The sequence below is a fragment of the Brachionichthys hirsutus genome, chromosome 4 (genome assembly GCF_040956055.1).
Source record: "Brachionichthys hirsutus isolate HB-005 chromosome 4, CSIRO-AGI_Bhir_v1, whole genome shotgun sequence".
Taxonomy (NCBI): domain Eukaryota; kingdom Metazoa; phylum Chordata; class Actinopteri; order Lophiiformes; family Brachionichthyidae; genus Brachionichthys; species Brachionichthys hirsutus.
Window position 1 is genome coordinate 16,565,579 of NC_090900.1, and position 14,639 is coordinate 16,580,217.

General features: G+C 54.9%; 2 protein-coding genes across 2 annotated transcripts in view; both read left to right on the forward strand.

Moving 5' to 3' along the window:
- LOC137893051 (sodium-dependent phosphate transporter 1-A-like) overlaps positions 1 to 3,642 on the forward strand; it is a 4,436-nt gene extending 794 nt beyond the window's left edge. The window contains 7 exon segments of the mRNA XM_068738482.1: positions 428 to 524; positions 849 to 972; positions 1,058 to 1,666; positions 1,668 to 1,682; positions 1,750 to 1,935; positions 2,910 to 2,994; positions 3,059 to 3,642. Of these exon segments, the coding sequence (XP_068594583.1) occupies positions 428 to 524; positions 849 to 972; positions 1,058 to 1,666; positions 1,668 to 1,682; positions 1,750 to 1,935; positions 2,910 to 2,994; positions 3,059 to 3,214 (1,272 nt within the window). The 3' untranslated portion in view covers positions 3,215 to 3,642.
- Positions 3,643 to 5,060: 1,418 nt separating this feature from the next.
- Positions 5,061 to 10,682, forward strand: dtx1 (deltex 1, E3 ubiquitin ligase). Its single transcript, XM_068738405.1, has 9 exons — positions 5,061 to 5,304; positions 5,963 to 6,665; positions 8,012 to 8,073; positions 8,155 to 8,316; positions 8,821 to 8,882; positions 8,956 to 9,114; positions 9,553 to 9,714; positions 10,101 to 10,190; positions 10,458 to 10,682. Exons 1-9 carry the CDS (start codon positions 5,061 to 5,063, stop codon positions 10,680 to 10,682), a joined length of 1,869 nt encoding a protein of 622 aa, XP_068594506.1.
- Positions 10,683 to 14,639: the final 3,957 nt, after the last annotated feature.

Below are 14,639 nucleotides of genomic sequence, written 5' to 3' on the forward strand. Positions count from 1 at the left end.
GCCTGCCTGCCTGCCTGCCTGTCTGTCTGCCTGTCTGTCTGCCTGCCTGCCTGCCTGCCTGCCTGCCTGCCTGCCTGCCTGCCTGCCTGCCTGCCTGCCTGCCTGCCTGCCTGCCTGCCTGCCTGCTTGCCTGCCTGCCTGCCTGCCTGCCTGCCTGCCTGCCTGCCTGCCTGCCTGCCTGCCTGCCTGCCTGTCTGCCTGCCTGTCTGCCTGCCTGCCTGTCTGTCTGTCTGTCTGCCTGTCTGTCTGCCTGTCTGTCTGCCTGCCTGCCTGCCTGCCTGCCTGCCTGCCTGCCTGTCTGCCTACTTCTACATCAGCATGAGGGTGGAGATGATGGGTGGGTGTGGTTTCTGTGTGACCTGTCTCTTTAAATCTCACCTGTAAACTGGGAGCAGGTAAATATCACTGGAGATTATTTTGAACACAGGCTGACCCCGCCCCCAACGGCCTCAGGGCGCTTCCTGTCTTCTACGCCGTCACCATGGGCGTCAACCTCTTCTCCATCATGTTCACCGGAGCGCCACGTGAGTCACACCCACCCCGCTGACACAGCACCTGTTCAAACACCTGCAGTAGAGGTCAGAGGGGCGGTCACATTATTTTATCACTGGCCTGCAAGACTGGCCCCTCCCCCCTTATCTGATTGGTGGAGTGGAGACGCTCCCTGATTCCGTTGGCTGTCAGGAGAAACAAAACGAATAAGAAAAGAGCCAGAGGAGACGGAGATCTGAGAGTCGCTGCTCGAAGTTATTACAACTTACTGCTGATAAACATGAGAGCATGAGAGCATGACGGCGAGGACGGCGAGGACGGCGAGGACGGGACGCTAACCGGCCTCCGGTCCTCAGTGCTCGGCTTGGACGGCGTGCCGTGGTGGGGGACGCTCTGCATCGCGCTGGGCTGTGCCCTCATCACGGCGCTGGTGGTCTGGTTCTGGGTCTGCCCCCGCCTCAAGGAGAAAATCAGACGTGAGTAACTTCTTTGTAACTTGTATTTGTGGGTGGAGCCTAAAATGAGGGTTGTGTCTTCTCTTACGTGGTAATGTGATGTATGTCAGGGGGGCAGCTGCTCCCTGCGAAACCCCACTGATGGGGAAGAACTCCACCCTGGCAGACCAGTCCTCCGGGCCGTCCCAGACCCCCCCAGCAGTGGCGTTCAAACTGGGGGGCTCAGATGAAGCAGATCTGGACCAGAATGAGGCAGAAACCAAAGACCTGGACGTCGGGGATGGCTCCATGACGATCACCGACCCTCACAGCGGACGGTCCCACACCATCCACAAGGACTCCGGCCTCTACAAAGACCTGCTCCACAAGCTCCATGTGGCCAAGGTCGGCGACTGCATCGGCGACGGCGACCCGGAGGAGCGGCCCATCAGGAGGAACAACAGCTACACCTCCTACACCAGGAGCATCTACGGCATTCAAGGAGAGCCGAGGTCCAGGGAGGGGGACGGCGCGGCGCGGAGGACACGCAGGCTGGACAGCTACTGCAGCTCCAGCTCTGCAGTGACCACTGGGGGCCCGGTCCAGGATGGGGGGGCGATGCAGGAGGCTGGCCCAGACCTCGCCCTGGAGGAGGATGAGCTGGAGGTGGACCCGCCTGCCGTCTCCACCCTCTTCCAGTTCCTTCAGATCCTCACGGCTTGCTTCGGCTCCTTTGCTCACGGGAAACGATGTCAGGTACGGGGGGGGGGGCTTCCTGTGTCTGCTGTCCAATCAGTATTAACATGAGATGCTTTGCCTGCAGTAATGCCATCGGTCCACTGGTGGCGCTCTGGCTTCTGTACGAGAGTGGCTCCGTGGCGTCGAATGCAGCCACGCCCCTATGGCTGCTTCTCTACGGGGGGGTGGGCATCTGCACCGGACTCTGGCTGTGGGGGCGGAGAGTGATTCAGACCATGGGCAAAGACCTGACCCCCATCACTCCCTCCAGGTAGGCCAGGTGTTTATATCCGAGCAGAGCAGCAGTGATCAATCATTCAATCAATCAGTTGATCGTAAGACTGGAAAAGCACTCAGAGAGCACAGACCTCCCCCAAGCAGCTCGTTCCCCTCCTAGCTGGATCCACATGGGGATCTGGATCAGCACCAGAAGGTTCTAGATCGTTCTTGGTGTCTTTATACCGAGCAGCCTCCTTGTTTCGTCTGCTCCTGCTCGCTCTCTCTCTCTCTCTCTCTCTCTCTCTCTCTCTCTCGCTCTCTCTCTCTCTCTCTCAACCCAGCCGGTCAGACAGATGTCCTCCCACTATGAGTCTTAGCTTCTGTTCAAGGTTTCTGCCTGTTAAAGGGAAGTTTTTTCTTACATCCGTCTCCAAAGTTCTTGTTCTTGTGGGTCTCGTTGGGTTCTGTCTGTCCCTGCTACTCCTGTGAAGTGTCCTGAGATAACTTCCTGTCCTGAGATAACTTCCTGTCCTGAGATAACTTCCTGTCCTGAGATAACTTCCTGTCTTGAGATAACTTCCTGTCCTGAGATAACTTCCTGTCTTGAGATAACTTCCTGTCCTGAGATAACTTCCTGTCCTGAGATAACTTCCTGTCTTGAGATAACTTCCTGTCCTGAGATAACTTCCTGTCTTGAGATAACTTCCTGTCTTGAGATAACTTCCTGTCCTGAGATAACTTCCTGTCTTGAGATAACTTCCTGTCCTGAGATAACTTCCTGTCTTGAGATAACTTCCTGTCCTGAGATAACTTCCTGTCCTGAGATAACTTCCTGTTATGATCTGGCGCTATAGAAACAGACTTGAATTGAATTAACGTTGTGGTAATGGCATTTCTGTCTGCTTGCTCCTCCCACAATCCTAAAAACATACCTTACAGCTGACCCGGTGACGAAGCAGCCGCGCCACACACACCTGTGCACACCTGTAACAGCGATGTCGTAATGTGAACGTTTCCTCCATGCAGTGGCTTTAGCATCGAGCTAGCTTCTGCACTCACGGTGGTAGTGGCGTCCAACATCGGGCTTCCTGTCAGCACGACCCACTGCAAGGTAGGAAGCGCTCGAGCATCTTCAGGAAGCCAGCAGCCACACCCGCTGATACCTGTGTTCACAGGTGGGCTCCGTGGTGTCCGTTGGTTGGCTGCGCTCCAGGAAGTCCGTCGACTGGCGTCTGTTCAGGAACATCTTCATCGCCTGGTTCGTCACGGTTCCCATCTCTGGGCTGATCAGCGCCGCCATCATGGCGCTCTTCATCTACGTTATACTGTGAGCAGCGTTCACCTGACCGGTGGAGGACACAGGTGTCATCCTGGGCGTGTTTATTACCTGATGACCGGATGATGTCATCCTGAATATTTGTTTATTGTACATCAAACGTTCGTTTGAACATTTTGAGTGCTTTTATTAGCTCCACAAAGGAGGTTCTGGTTCTTCTGCTTCACCAAACGCTCTGGATCCAGATCCAGAAGAACCCACCGGTACTGACCGTGGGCTTTTAGTGAGTAACGTCTAAACTAATAATGACGTCAATGTGAATCCAGTGAAAGTTTGTTTTCATGGTTAAGGAATCTAAAAATAAAGATGAAATAAATAATCTTTTGGTGTAAATCACATGTTTGGTGGAGGTCTGTGCTCTCTGAGGGATTTTCTTGTTTTGAAATTTGACATTGAGTAAAAAGCTTGGATTAAATTTGACATCACCACCAACAGCTGGTTTCCTGTCATCACTCGTGTGAATGCAGCCCCGAAGCAGCAGGGGCTGTTTGAGAAACCAGATCACCTGATCTGGATCAGCTGAATGTTCAACCTGAAGAAAAGGCATCATCAATGGAGTCCTGATACCACAGAAAACAAGATGATGTTTGCAGATGACACTGTGGTCTGCAGGTAGAGGAGAATCTAGAGAAGTGGAGGTCTGCTCTAGAAAAGAGAGGGATGAAGGTGAGCAGGAGTAAAACAGAGTACATGTGTGTACATGAGAAGGTCCCAGGGGGGACAGTGAAGCTACAAGGAAGAGACGTAAAGAAGGGAGAGGACTTCAGGTACCTCGGGTCAACAGAGCAGAGTGATGGAGAGAATGTGGAAAGGAGGTGAAGAATCGTGTGCAGGCAGGCTGGAACGGGGGGAGGAAAGTATCAGGTGTGCTCCAGCTCAGCGGGAGGGAGGAGTCAGGAATAAACTCAGTTAGGTTCGCAGGGGGAGTGGCAGCAGTGGATCTGAAATCAGGACGGTGACGTGACGTCACTCCCCTCGTTCCGTTCGTGTTCAGCAGCGTATCAACACTCGGGAACAACGTAACCGTCTGTTTGTCCCCTCCGCGTGTTCCGAGGACCCCAAAGGTGCTGTTAAACAAAATAACGTCAGCGTGTGCTTCCTCCGACCTCATCCAGCACATCTGGCCGGCAGGGTGCTCCGCGCATGCGCGCAATACAGCCGCGCGATGACGTCACTAAAAAGGCGTGCACACACTGACGACCAGGTAGGACAGAACAGAACATAGCATAATGACACACATCCCGCATCTGCCACACACACAGTTCCGCTCGTTCGGTGTTTTATTTTGAAAGCGGGTTCCGGAAGCAGCGTAGTTGAATGTATTAGTCTTGACTTTTTGCTACTGGCCGTCCAGGTGCTCACGGTCGGCTGCGAGGAACGTGCGAGCAGACCGAAACGCGCGTTTCCTCCGTGCGTGCGTGACGTTTGCGGTTCACACGGCGACACCCCGCACGCGGGCGGGACGCGGGTTTCTCTTCTCTCTTGTGTTTGGTCCGATTTTCTCGCGGAGCCTGAACGCAGCCTCGCGGACAGATGTGCGTCTCCACAGCTGCAGCCTCCAGGTCTGTCACCGTGCGCGCGTGCGTGTTGTGCGTGAGAAGCATGGACGCTGAGGACTGCCTGGGGGGGTTCCTCCCCGGAACAGAGGACTCATGTCTTGGTTCTGTGTCCTCTGTGCTGCAGAGGACTGATCATCTTCATCATCATCATCGTCGGTGGGCTGCAGTCGGACCGAACTGGACCAGCTGATTCCAGCCTTCCTCTTCGTCGCTGATGAAGACGCTCTGGTGTGTCAGCTGACGGACTGGGTCTCGAGCTGTTCCGTCCCGGGACGTCCCCAGATGGCTCGTCTGGGATCGGTCCCCAGGTTGGGGTACCCCTCTCAGAACCGGGCCCGGGTGGCGGTGTGGGAGTGGCTGAACGAGAACGGGCGCTGGAGGCCGTACACGGCGGCGGTTTGCCATCACATAGAGAATATGCTGAAGGGGGACGCCCGGGGAAGCGTGGTCCTTGGACAGGTGGACGTCCAGCTGTCTCCTTACATCATCGACCTGCAGTCCATGAACCAGTTCCGGCAGGACACAGGTAAGAGGTGTGGCTAAAATGACATCATCACGACATCGGCTGAGTGTTTACCAGGTGAGCATGGGGCCAATTAAGTCTGTCCGTCCGTCCATCCGTCTGTCCCTCCGTCCGTCTGTCCATTTATGAAGCAAACATGTCTTCCAATTAGAGCACAGAACTCTAATATTTACTACAGGAAGGCAGGATGAGCCCCCCCCCCACCCCAGGAATATATATCTATCATAGTCCATATATGGGCACGTTTCCTGTTATGAAGGTGAACTCCCTGAGCTGCCACCTTATCGTGGTGGAGGGGTTTGCGTGTCCCAATGATCCTAGGGCTGTCATGATTGACAGGACTCGGGGGCAGTGCCTCTGGATTGGCAGACCGGGGTGGTGGTCCCTCTTTATAAGAAGGGGGACCGGAGGGTGGTTCCAACTACAGAGGGATCACACTCCTCAGCCTCCCCGGTAAGGTCTATTCAGGGGTACTGGAGACGAGGCTCCGCCGGATAGTCGAACCTTGGATTCAGGAGGGGCAATGTGGTTTTCGTCCTGGCCGTGGAACTGTGGACCAGGTGTGTTTGTGTGTGAGGGTGGCACTCTGGTCCCGTCCCGGGGGGCTGCAGCAGACGGCCGTGGGACCTTCTCACGTTGTTCCTCTGTCGTTTCGTTCCAGGCACCACGAGGCCCGTCCAGAGGAACTTCTACGAGCCGTCGTCTGCCCCGGGGAAGGGCGTGGTCTGGGAGTGGGAGGGCGCCGGCGGCTCGTGGACGCCGTACGACATGGAGATCTGCGTGAGCATCCAGAACGCCTACGAGAAGCGGCACCCCTGGCTGGACCTGACGTCGCTGGGCTTCTGCTACCTCATCGACTTCGACAGCATGTCCCAGGCCAACAGGCAGAGCCGGCGCCGGCGCCGCCTGCGCCGGCGCATGGACCTGGCCTACCCGCTCATCATGGGCTCCATTCCCAAGTCGCAGTCCTGGCCCGTGGGGGCCGGCTCGGGTCGGCCCTGCTCCTGCCAGCAGTGCATCCTGGTCAACGGCACGAGGGCCGCCTCCAACGCCATCCTGGCCTCTCAGGGCCGGGCGCTGGGCAAGCCGGGCGCTGCAGGAACCCTCGCCGTGGTGCGGCAGAGCGACACGTGTGCTGGACCCTCCCCCCCCACCAACAACAACATCACTACGGGGGGTGGGCAGGTGAAAGCAGAACAGGGCCAGATGGCGCTGTCTGCTGCCGACTTCACCTGTTTCCCCGTGACGCCATCGCTCTGCTCCGCCCACGGACACGCCTTCGCCATCAACGGACAGAACAACCTGAACCGGCCCGGCACGCAGCGCCTCTCCACGGGCGCCGGCAGAGGAGCCGCCCCCCCGGGGTAACGATGTCAGCACACGTGCATTCAGAATGGCAGCGTGATGCTAACATGTAGCACGTTAGCATCACGCTGCTGAGGGCGTGTCGTTAACGTGCTGTACAGCTCCCGCCCCCGCTCTGAGCTCATTGGTTGTCGAGTAGCGTTAGGGGTGGATCCGTCGTCTCGTGGGAGGTGGAAGTGTGGAATGTCTGGATCTGTGGGTGTGGCCACGGTCTGGTATCGCCGTGGAAACTGATTTACTATGAAGTAATGGATCAAACAGAATGCTGGCCTCCGAGCGATTCAACCCAAGAAGCAGCCGAAATAAACCTCGGTGATCTGATTGGCTGCTCGTGAGGAGAGACACGCCTACTGCACCTGTGGGTAGGAGGGGCTTGTGGAGAGGCGCAACGAGCAAGGGGGGTGGCTCGACATACAGGATGGTTGTGGTTACTGTCTCCTGGGAACCTCCTCCAAACATTTGTGGACCTTATTGATCCGTTGTGTTGAAAATCTGGTCTATAAAGGCTCTGCAGACACTTCGATGACGATGCGGATGCTCTTGGAGTCGGGGTGTCCGGGCAGGCAGTGGGGGGTGACGTGGTACTCCATCTTCCCAGGAGGCTGCGTGCCCGTTTTCTCCCCGTAGATGCTTTTACATGTCGGACACTGGAGGCTGCCGTCCTTAGAGACAAACACAGGGACACACAGGATGATAGAGGCCAGAGGCTAGCCCAGAGGCTAACCCAGAGGCTAGCCCAGAGGCTAGCCCAGGGGCTAACCCAGAGGCTAGCCCAGAGGCTAACCCAGAGGCTAGCCCAGAGGCTAACCCAGGGGCTAACCCAGAGGCTAACCCAGAGGCTAACCCAGAGGCTAGCCCAGATGCTAGCCCAGAGGCTAACCCAGAGGCTAGCCCAGAGGCTAGCCCAGAGGCTAACCCAGAGGCTAACCCAGAGGCTAACCCAGAGGCTAGCCCAGAGGCTAGCCCAGATGCTAGCCCACCTTGTTGCCGTTGGCTAGCCCACCTTGTTGCCTGGCTTGATGCCCCTGTGCTGCAGGACGCCAGAGACTTCGGACCTGACCCAAACAGAACTGCTGTTTGGGTCAGGTCCTTCTGCTGGGTGAAGGTTTAGAACTCTCGGACCTTCTGTTGGTTCTGCTCCACTGGTCATGAAACGCCTTCACCTGGATCTGGTGGAAGTCGGCTCGGATCCGACCCAGCTGCCGGCTCGGTTCCCTGCTGGGGCGTGTCCAGTCCTGTCCAGTCAGAGGACAGACACTTTGGGACGTGTTAATAAATGAAGGGTCCAGAGTCACAAGAGCATCAGAACCAGGTGTGACACCTTGATGTTGTCTCTCCTCTTCAGGGTTCCTGCCCTCCCAGTAAAGAACCTGACTGGATGTGGGCCAGTGCACCCAGCACTAGCAGGTTAGACAGACCCCCCCCCTTTGAGGTTCTGGTCTCATTCCCAGCCCACCAGCCCACACCTGTTCTGCTCTTCCCTGTCAGGTATGACAGGTATCCTGATGTGTGCTGCAGGTCTGCCGGTTTGTCTGACCCGCGCCCCGAAGCCCATCCTCCACCCCCCCCCCATCAACAAGAGCGACATGAAGCCGGTACCGGGGGTCAACGGCATGCGGCGCAAAACCAACAAGAAGCACCTGAGGAGAGGTGAGGGGGGGGGAGGGGGGGGGGCGTCCCCGTGTCTGCGGCAGTTTCCCTGAATAACCTTTATTTTTGGTGGAAACGTTCTGGTGAAAACGGGCAAACAGAGACGGACAGAGACGAACAGACGGACGGACAGAGACGGACAGAGACGAACGGACAGAGACGGACAGACAGACGGACAGAGAAAGACAGAGACGGACGGAGACGAACAGACGGACGGACAGAGACGGACAGACAGACAGACAGAGACGAACAGACAGACGGACAGAGAAAGACAGAGACGGACGGAGACGAACAGACGGACGGACAAAGACGAACGGACAGAGACGGACAGACAGACAGACAGAGACGGACAGAGACAGGGGCGGGGCCCCCCCTTAGAGGTCGGTCTCTAAGGGGGGGCGCCCGGCCTGAAGGCGACCTCACATATGTACCTTCACGATGCAAACCGTCCCGCCCAGCCGTCCCGAGTTCACCTCAGTGTGTCCGTCCTTTCGTGTCTTCTAGGGAAAACCCCGGAGGACGTGGTGAGAAGATTCTCCGAGAAGATTAAACTGGTTCCAGATGAGGTGAGGACAACCCGAGACGGACGGCGCCTGAATCCCAGAGTGGGCGTGAACTAAAGCGTCCCTCTCGTCCCAGGACTGCAGCATCTGCATGGAGAGGCTGGGGGGGTCGTCGGGCTACGAAGGCGTCCTGCAGCACAGGGGCATCAAGCCAGGGCGGGTGGGCAAGCTGGGCCAGTGTGGACACATGTACCACCTGCTGTGCCTGGTGGCCATGTACGACAACGGCAACAAGGTGGGCTAGCCTCTGGGCTAGCCTCTGGGTTACCCTCTGGGTTAGCCTCTGGGCTAGCCTCTGGGTTAGCCTCTGGGTTAGCCTCTGGGTTAGCCTCTGGGTTAGCCTCTGGGCTAGCCTCTGGGTTAGCCTCTGGGCTAGCCTCTGGGTTAGCCTCTGGGTTAGCCTCTGGGCTAGCCTCTGGGCTAGCCTCTGGGTTAGCCTCTGGGTTAGCCTCTGGGCTAGCCTCTGGGTTAGCCTCTGGGTTAGCCTCTGGGCTAGCCTCTGGGTTAACCTCTGGGCTAGCCTCTGGGCTAACCTCTGGGTTAGCCTCTGGGTTAGCCTCTGGGCTAGCCTCTGGGCTAGCCTCTGGGTTAGCCCCTGGGCTAGCCTCTGGGTTAGCCTCTGGGCTAGCCTCTGGCCTCTATCATCCTGTGTGTCCCTGTGTTTGTCTCTAAGGACGGCAGCCTCCAGTGTCCGACATGTAAAAGCATCTACGGGGAGAAAACGGGCACGCAGCCTCCTGGGAAGATGGAGTACCACGTCACCCCCCACTGCCTGCCCGGACACCCCGACTCCAAGAGCATCCGCATCGTCTACCACATTCCTGCCGGGATCCAGGTCAGATCAGGGTCCCTGTCCTCAATCCCCTTGCTGGTCCTGATCCACTGCCGGCTCCTCTAATCTGGGCCCTTAAATGGGGGGGGCGGGGTGTAAGGCGCTGAGACGTCCATCACATGAGAGAGAAAGAATCCATCATTTGGTGTCAAATGAATCAATCAATTAAAAGTGAAAGTCCCTTTCTGTGGACAATCACTGAACCAGGCTCCAGACTCCACCATGTCCCTTACTGTGGACAGTCTGGGTGGATAAATTCAGGCCACTGAATTTATCGGAGGGGACCGGCGTCTCCTCTTCCAGCTGAGGGACGTTTAGCATCACAGTCTTCGTCCCGTGGGTGGACATGTTGTCCTGGAAGAAAACGGTTTGTCTTTCTCCTCCTGCAGACCAACGAGCACCCAAACCCAGGGAAGAAGTTCAGCGCCAGAGGATTCCCTCGACACTGCTACCTCCCTGACAACGAGAAAGGCAGGAAGGTAAGCTCCGCCCCCAGGAAGCAGGTGTTTAAGATTTAAAGCTGCAGTCATGAGGGAGAGACTTTCTTCACAGCAGGGTGCCCCCCTTAGCAGCCACGCCCACTGAGTCCAGTAATGTAATGTCAGCGCCTTTAGCACAGGATGCTCCTGCAGCTCCTTCACAATAAAAGCCTTATTCTGAAATAATGGGAAATGTCCTTTAAAAGAGACGCCCATTCAGCGCGGCGCTGCCTTCACATGCTAACGCCCTCCTCCACCTCCCCCCAGGTCCTGAAGCTGCTGATCACGGCCTGGGACCGGCGTCTCCTCTTCACCGTTGGGACGTCCAGCACCACCGGCGAGTCGGACACGGTGGTTTGGAATGAGATTCATCACAAGACAGAATTTGGGTCCAACCTGACCGGACATGGCTACCCCGACCCCAACTACCTGGACAACGTCCTGGCCGAGCTGTCGGCCCAGGGGGTCGGCGAGGACAACCTGAAGGACTGAGCCGTGATGCCGGAACCAAAGCGCCTTTACTCCCCAGCAATAAAATACAGGAAGTGGGAGGACAAGAGCGAAGGAGGTCACGGTGGATCCTCGGAGACGGTGAGGACCGGCTGAGGTGTTCAGTGCTGGACTCCGGTCCCGGCCCAGATTGACGGACGTAACAGCAGCAGCCGGGGGGTCGACAGGTCGGCAGGAGAAATCATTCCCCCTGGTGTCCAGGACGTCCTGCAGGTCCAGTCCAGACAGCTGGAGGCTTGTCCCCACGACCTCTGAATAGAGTTCTGATGCCAGTTGTAGGGCAGCTCCTGTCCCAGTTAGCAGGTGCCCCCCCCCCCCCCCCATGAGCCAAATATCTTCCACATCCTCTACAGAGAGGACCGTGAGACACACCCCTCCCAAGGGTCCATGGTGGGTCCCCTCCGGACAGGTGGGCCCACCCGGAGCCCCATTCCCTGGGCTCAAGCTGCGGCATCCTGATTGGTGGGCGGGGCCTCGGTCAGCTGGTTTGGTGCGTTCAAGAACTCTGTCTGTTCGCTTTTTGCCCAGAGCGCTGAAACAGCGTCTCTAAAACGTCACTATTTCACAGGGATTCTGTCCCAGATGTTCTGCTGCCCCAGTAAAACCGGTCCAGAACTTTATCCTGGTGACGGCGAGAGAGCGACCCAGCGGGGGTTCTCCGGCTGACCGCCAAACACCAAGGCAACACAATCAATAACTTCAAGTCATCGGTCGTGCTGCGTTCAGGACAGACGTGAAGATGATTAGAAATGATTCTATATTAATGAACAGGTTCATATTAATTAACATGTTAGATTAAATGAAGCATATTAATCCGGCATCGCCTGATTAGCTTTACATAATTATTTCATTTCTTCACTTTCTGGATATTATTGTGTTATTTTACATCATGCTGAACATTTTCTATCCAGATTTAAAGTCTGCTTGTGTTAGGGGCACGCTAGCTAGCAGGACACATAGCCTGCTAGCTAGCGCGCTAGCAGGCTATGTGTCCTGCTTGTTAGAATAGCTACTTATAGCTTAGTTAGCTGTAAATTAGCGCTGTTAGCTTTCATTAATGTAATCGACTGTCAAATGTGTGTTGATGGTTTAAAGTCGGCCCGGCGTGCTGCGTTCATGACGCAGCAGAAATTAAGAAGACAAATTCACCAAATTTGGGTTGGGTTGGATCTTTGTGTTGACATTGTATATACTATATATATGACTAGCTTTATTATCAATGAACATGATTTACTGTTGGATGTTTTATGTTAGCATTATTGAAACGTCTGTTTGCTGCTCAAGCTTTACTGATACGGACGTGATTGGCTGTCGTTACGGCCAATCACCAGCGCTTTCTGAGCCGATCATGTCAACGCTCAATTTTCTGTTGGAAAACAACAATATGGGATGAAGGTTTTCACCAAATGTTCAAATTACTGCTCTAAAGTGAGGAGGTGCCATTTCCCATTTGGTAATGAAATTGTCTGATTATTTTGGCATCACCTGAATGCACCACTAGGTATTCTTTTTGGGTGAGACAGGCTGTCGCTGCGTTGACAGCGGGACGGCGGGATGGAGCGCTTCCAGACGAGAGCGGCTTCTTCTACCTTGTGAAATCCAAACGTTGGGAACACCTTGTGGAACGTCTTGTGGGAACGTCTTGTGGGAACGTCTTGTGGGAGCATCTTGTGGGAACGTCTTGTGGGAACGTCTTGTGGGAACGTCTTGTGGGAGCATCTTGTGGGAACGTCTTGTGGGAACGTCTTGGAACACCTTGTGGGAACGTCTTGTGGAACGTCTTGTGGGAATATCTTGTGGGAACGTCTTGGTGGAACGTCTTGTGGAAGGTCTTGTAAGAACGTCTTGTGGGAATGTCTTGGTGGAAGGTCTTGTGGGAACGTCTTGGTGGAAGGTCTTGTGGAACATCTTGTGGGAACGTCTTGGTGGAACATCTTGTGGAAGGTCTTGGTGGAACGTCTTGTGGAAGGTCTTGGTGGAACACCTTGTGGAACGTCTTGTGGGAATGTCTTGTGGAACGTCTTGTGGGAATATCTTGTGGGAACGTCTTGGTGGAACGTCTTGTGGAAGGTCTTGGTGGAACGTCTTGTGGAACGTCTTGTAAGAACGTCTTGTGGGAACGTCTTGTGGAACACCTTGTGGAACGTCTTGTGGGAATGTCTTGGTGGAAGGTCTTGTGGAAGGTCTTGTGGGAACGTCTTGGTGGAACGTCTTGTGGAAGGTCTTGTGGAACGTCTTGGTGGAACATCTTGTGGAAGGTCTTGGTGGAACATCTTGTGGAACATCTTGTGGAAGGTCTTGTGGGAACGTCTTGGTGGAACGTCTTGTGAAAGGTCTTGTGGAACGTCTTGTGGAAGGTCTTGTGGGAACGTCTTGTGGAAAGTCTTGGTGGAACGTCTTGTGGAACGTCTTGTGGAACGTCTTGTGGGAACGTCTTGGTGGGAACGTCTTGTGGAACGTCTTGTGGAAGGTCTTGTGGGACATCTTGTGGGAATGTCTTGTGGAATGTCTTGGTGGAACGTCTTGTGGAAGGTCTTGTGGGAACGTCTTGGTGGAACGTCTTGTGGAAGGTCTTGTGGAACGTCTTGGTGGAACATCTTGTGGAAGGTCTTGTGGGAACGTCTTGTGGAACGTCTTGGTGGAACATCTTGTGGAACGTCTTGGTGGAACATCTTGTGGAAGGTCTTGGTGGAACATCTTGTGGAAGGTCTTGGTGGAACGTCTTGTGGAAGGTCTTGGTGGAACGTCTTGGTGGAACGTCTTGTGGAACGTCTTGTGGAAGGTCTTGTGGGAACGTCTTGTGGAACGTCTTGTGGAACGTCTTGTGGAACGTCTTGTGGGAACATCTTGGTGGGAACGTCTTGTGGGAACGTCTTGTGGAAGGTCTTGTGGGAACGTCTTGGTGGAACGTCTTGTGGAAGGTCTTGGTGGAACGTCTTGTGGAAGGTCTTGTGGAACGTCTTGTGGAAGGTCTTGTGGAAGGTCTTGTGGGAATGTCTTGGTGGAACGTCTTGGTGGAACGTCTTGTGGAACGTCTTGGTGGAACATCTTGTGGAAGGTCTTGTGGGAACGTCTTGGTGGAACGTCTTGTGGAAGGTCTTGTGGAACGTCTTGTGGAAGGTCTTGTGGAACGTCTTGTGGAAGGTCTTGTGGAACGTCTTGGTGGAACGTCTTGTGGAAGGTCTTGTGGAACGTCTTGTGGAAGGTCTTGTGGAACGTCTTGTGGAAGGTCTTGTGGGAACGTCTTGGTGGAACGTCTTGTGGACGGTCTTGTGGGAACGTCTTGGTGGAACGTCTTGGTGGAACGTCTTGTGGAACGTCTTGGTGGAACATCTTGTGGAAGGTCTTGTGGGAACGTCTTGGTGGAACGTCTTGTGGATGGTCTTGTGGAACGTCTTGTGGAAGGTCTTGTGGAACGTCTTGGTCTTCTGACTGTGTTCTGATCGACCCGGACCGGTCTCCTCGCTCTTTCGACCCGTTAAACATCTGAATGTTTTGTGGCCATTTTACTTTTCAGATCAAGTCCATGTTTAAAATCTGACAGAAACGTAGCGAGACTATAAAGGGCTCTTAATCGATCAGTCTTTATTGATTGTGATGACCTTGTTGCATGTTTGTGTTTCTTGTTGAAAATAAATCTGCCCTCGGCGGGGGTCATTGTTTGACCTTTTGTCACCTTGGCTCCTCCTCATTCTGTGTGGTCCTCCTCGTCCTCGTCCTCTTCCTCGTCGTCCTCATGTAATCGCCGGTGTTTGACGGTCTGTCCATTAGCAAGATAACTCAAGAGGTTCCGGATGGATCCTTATTACATTTTCAGGAAATGTTGGGAATGTTCCCAGGAACAGGTGATTACATTTTGATGATGATCCGGAAGAGATCCTGGATTCTGGATCAGTTTGAACCATGGCAGTCAATGGAGCTTCAAAATTAGTTCCTCAA

Coding starts and splice junctions, on each gene's coding strand:
- dtx1 (XM_068738405.1), top strand. CDS start 5,061: ATGGCTCGTCTGGGATCGGTCCCCAGGTTGGGGTACCCCTCTCAGAAC. Junction 8,883..8,955: donor TTAAACTGGTTCCAGATGAG/GTGAGGACAACC, acceptor CTCTCGTCCCAG/GACTGCAGCATCTGCATGGA. Junction 9,115..9,552: donor TGTACGACAACGGCAACAAG/GTGGGCTAGCCT, acceptor TTTGTCTCTAAG/GACGGCAGCCTCCAGTGTCC.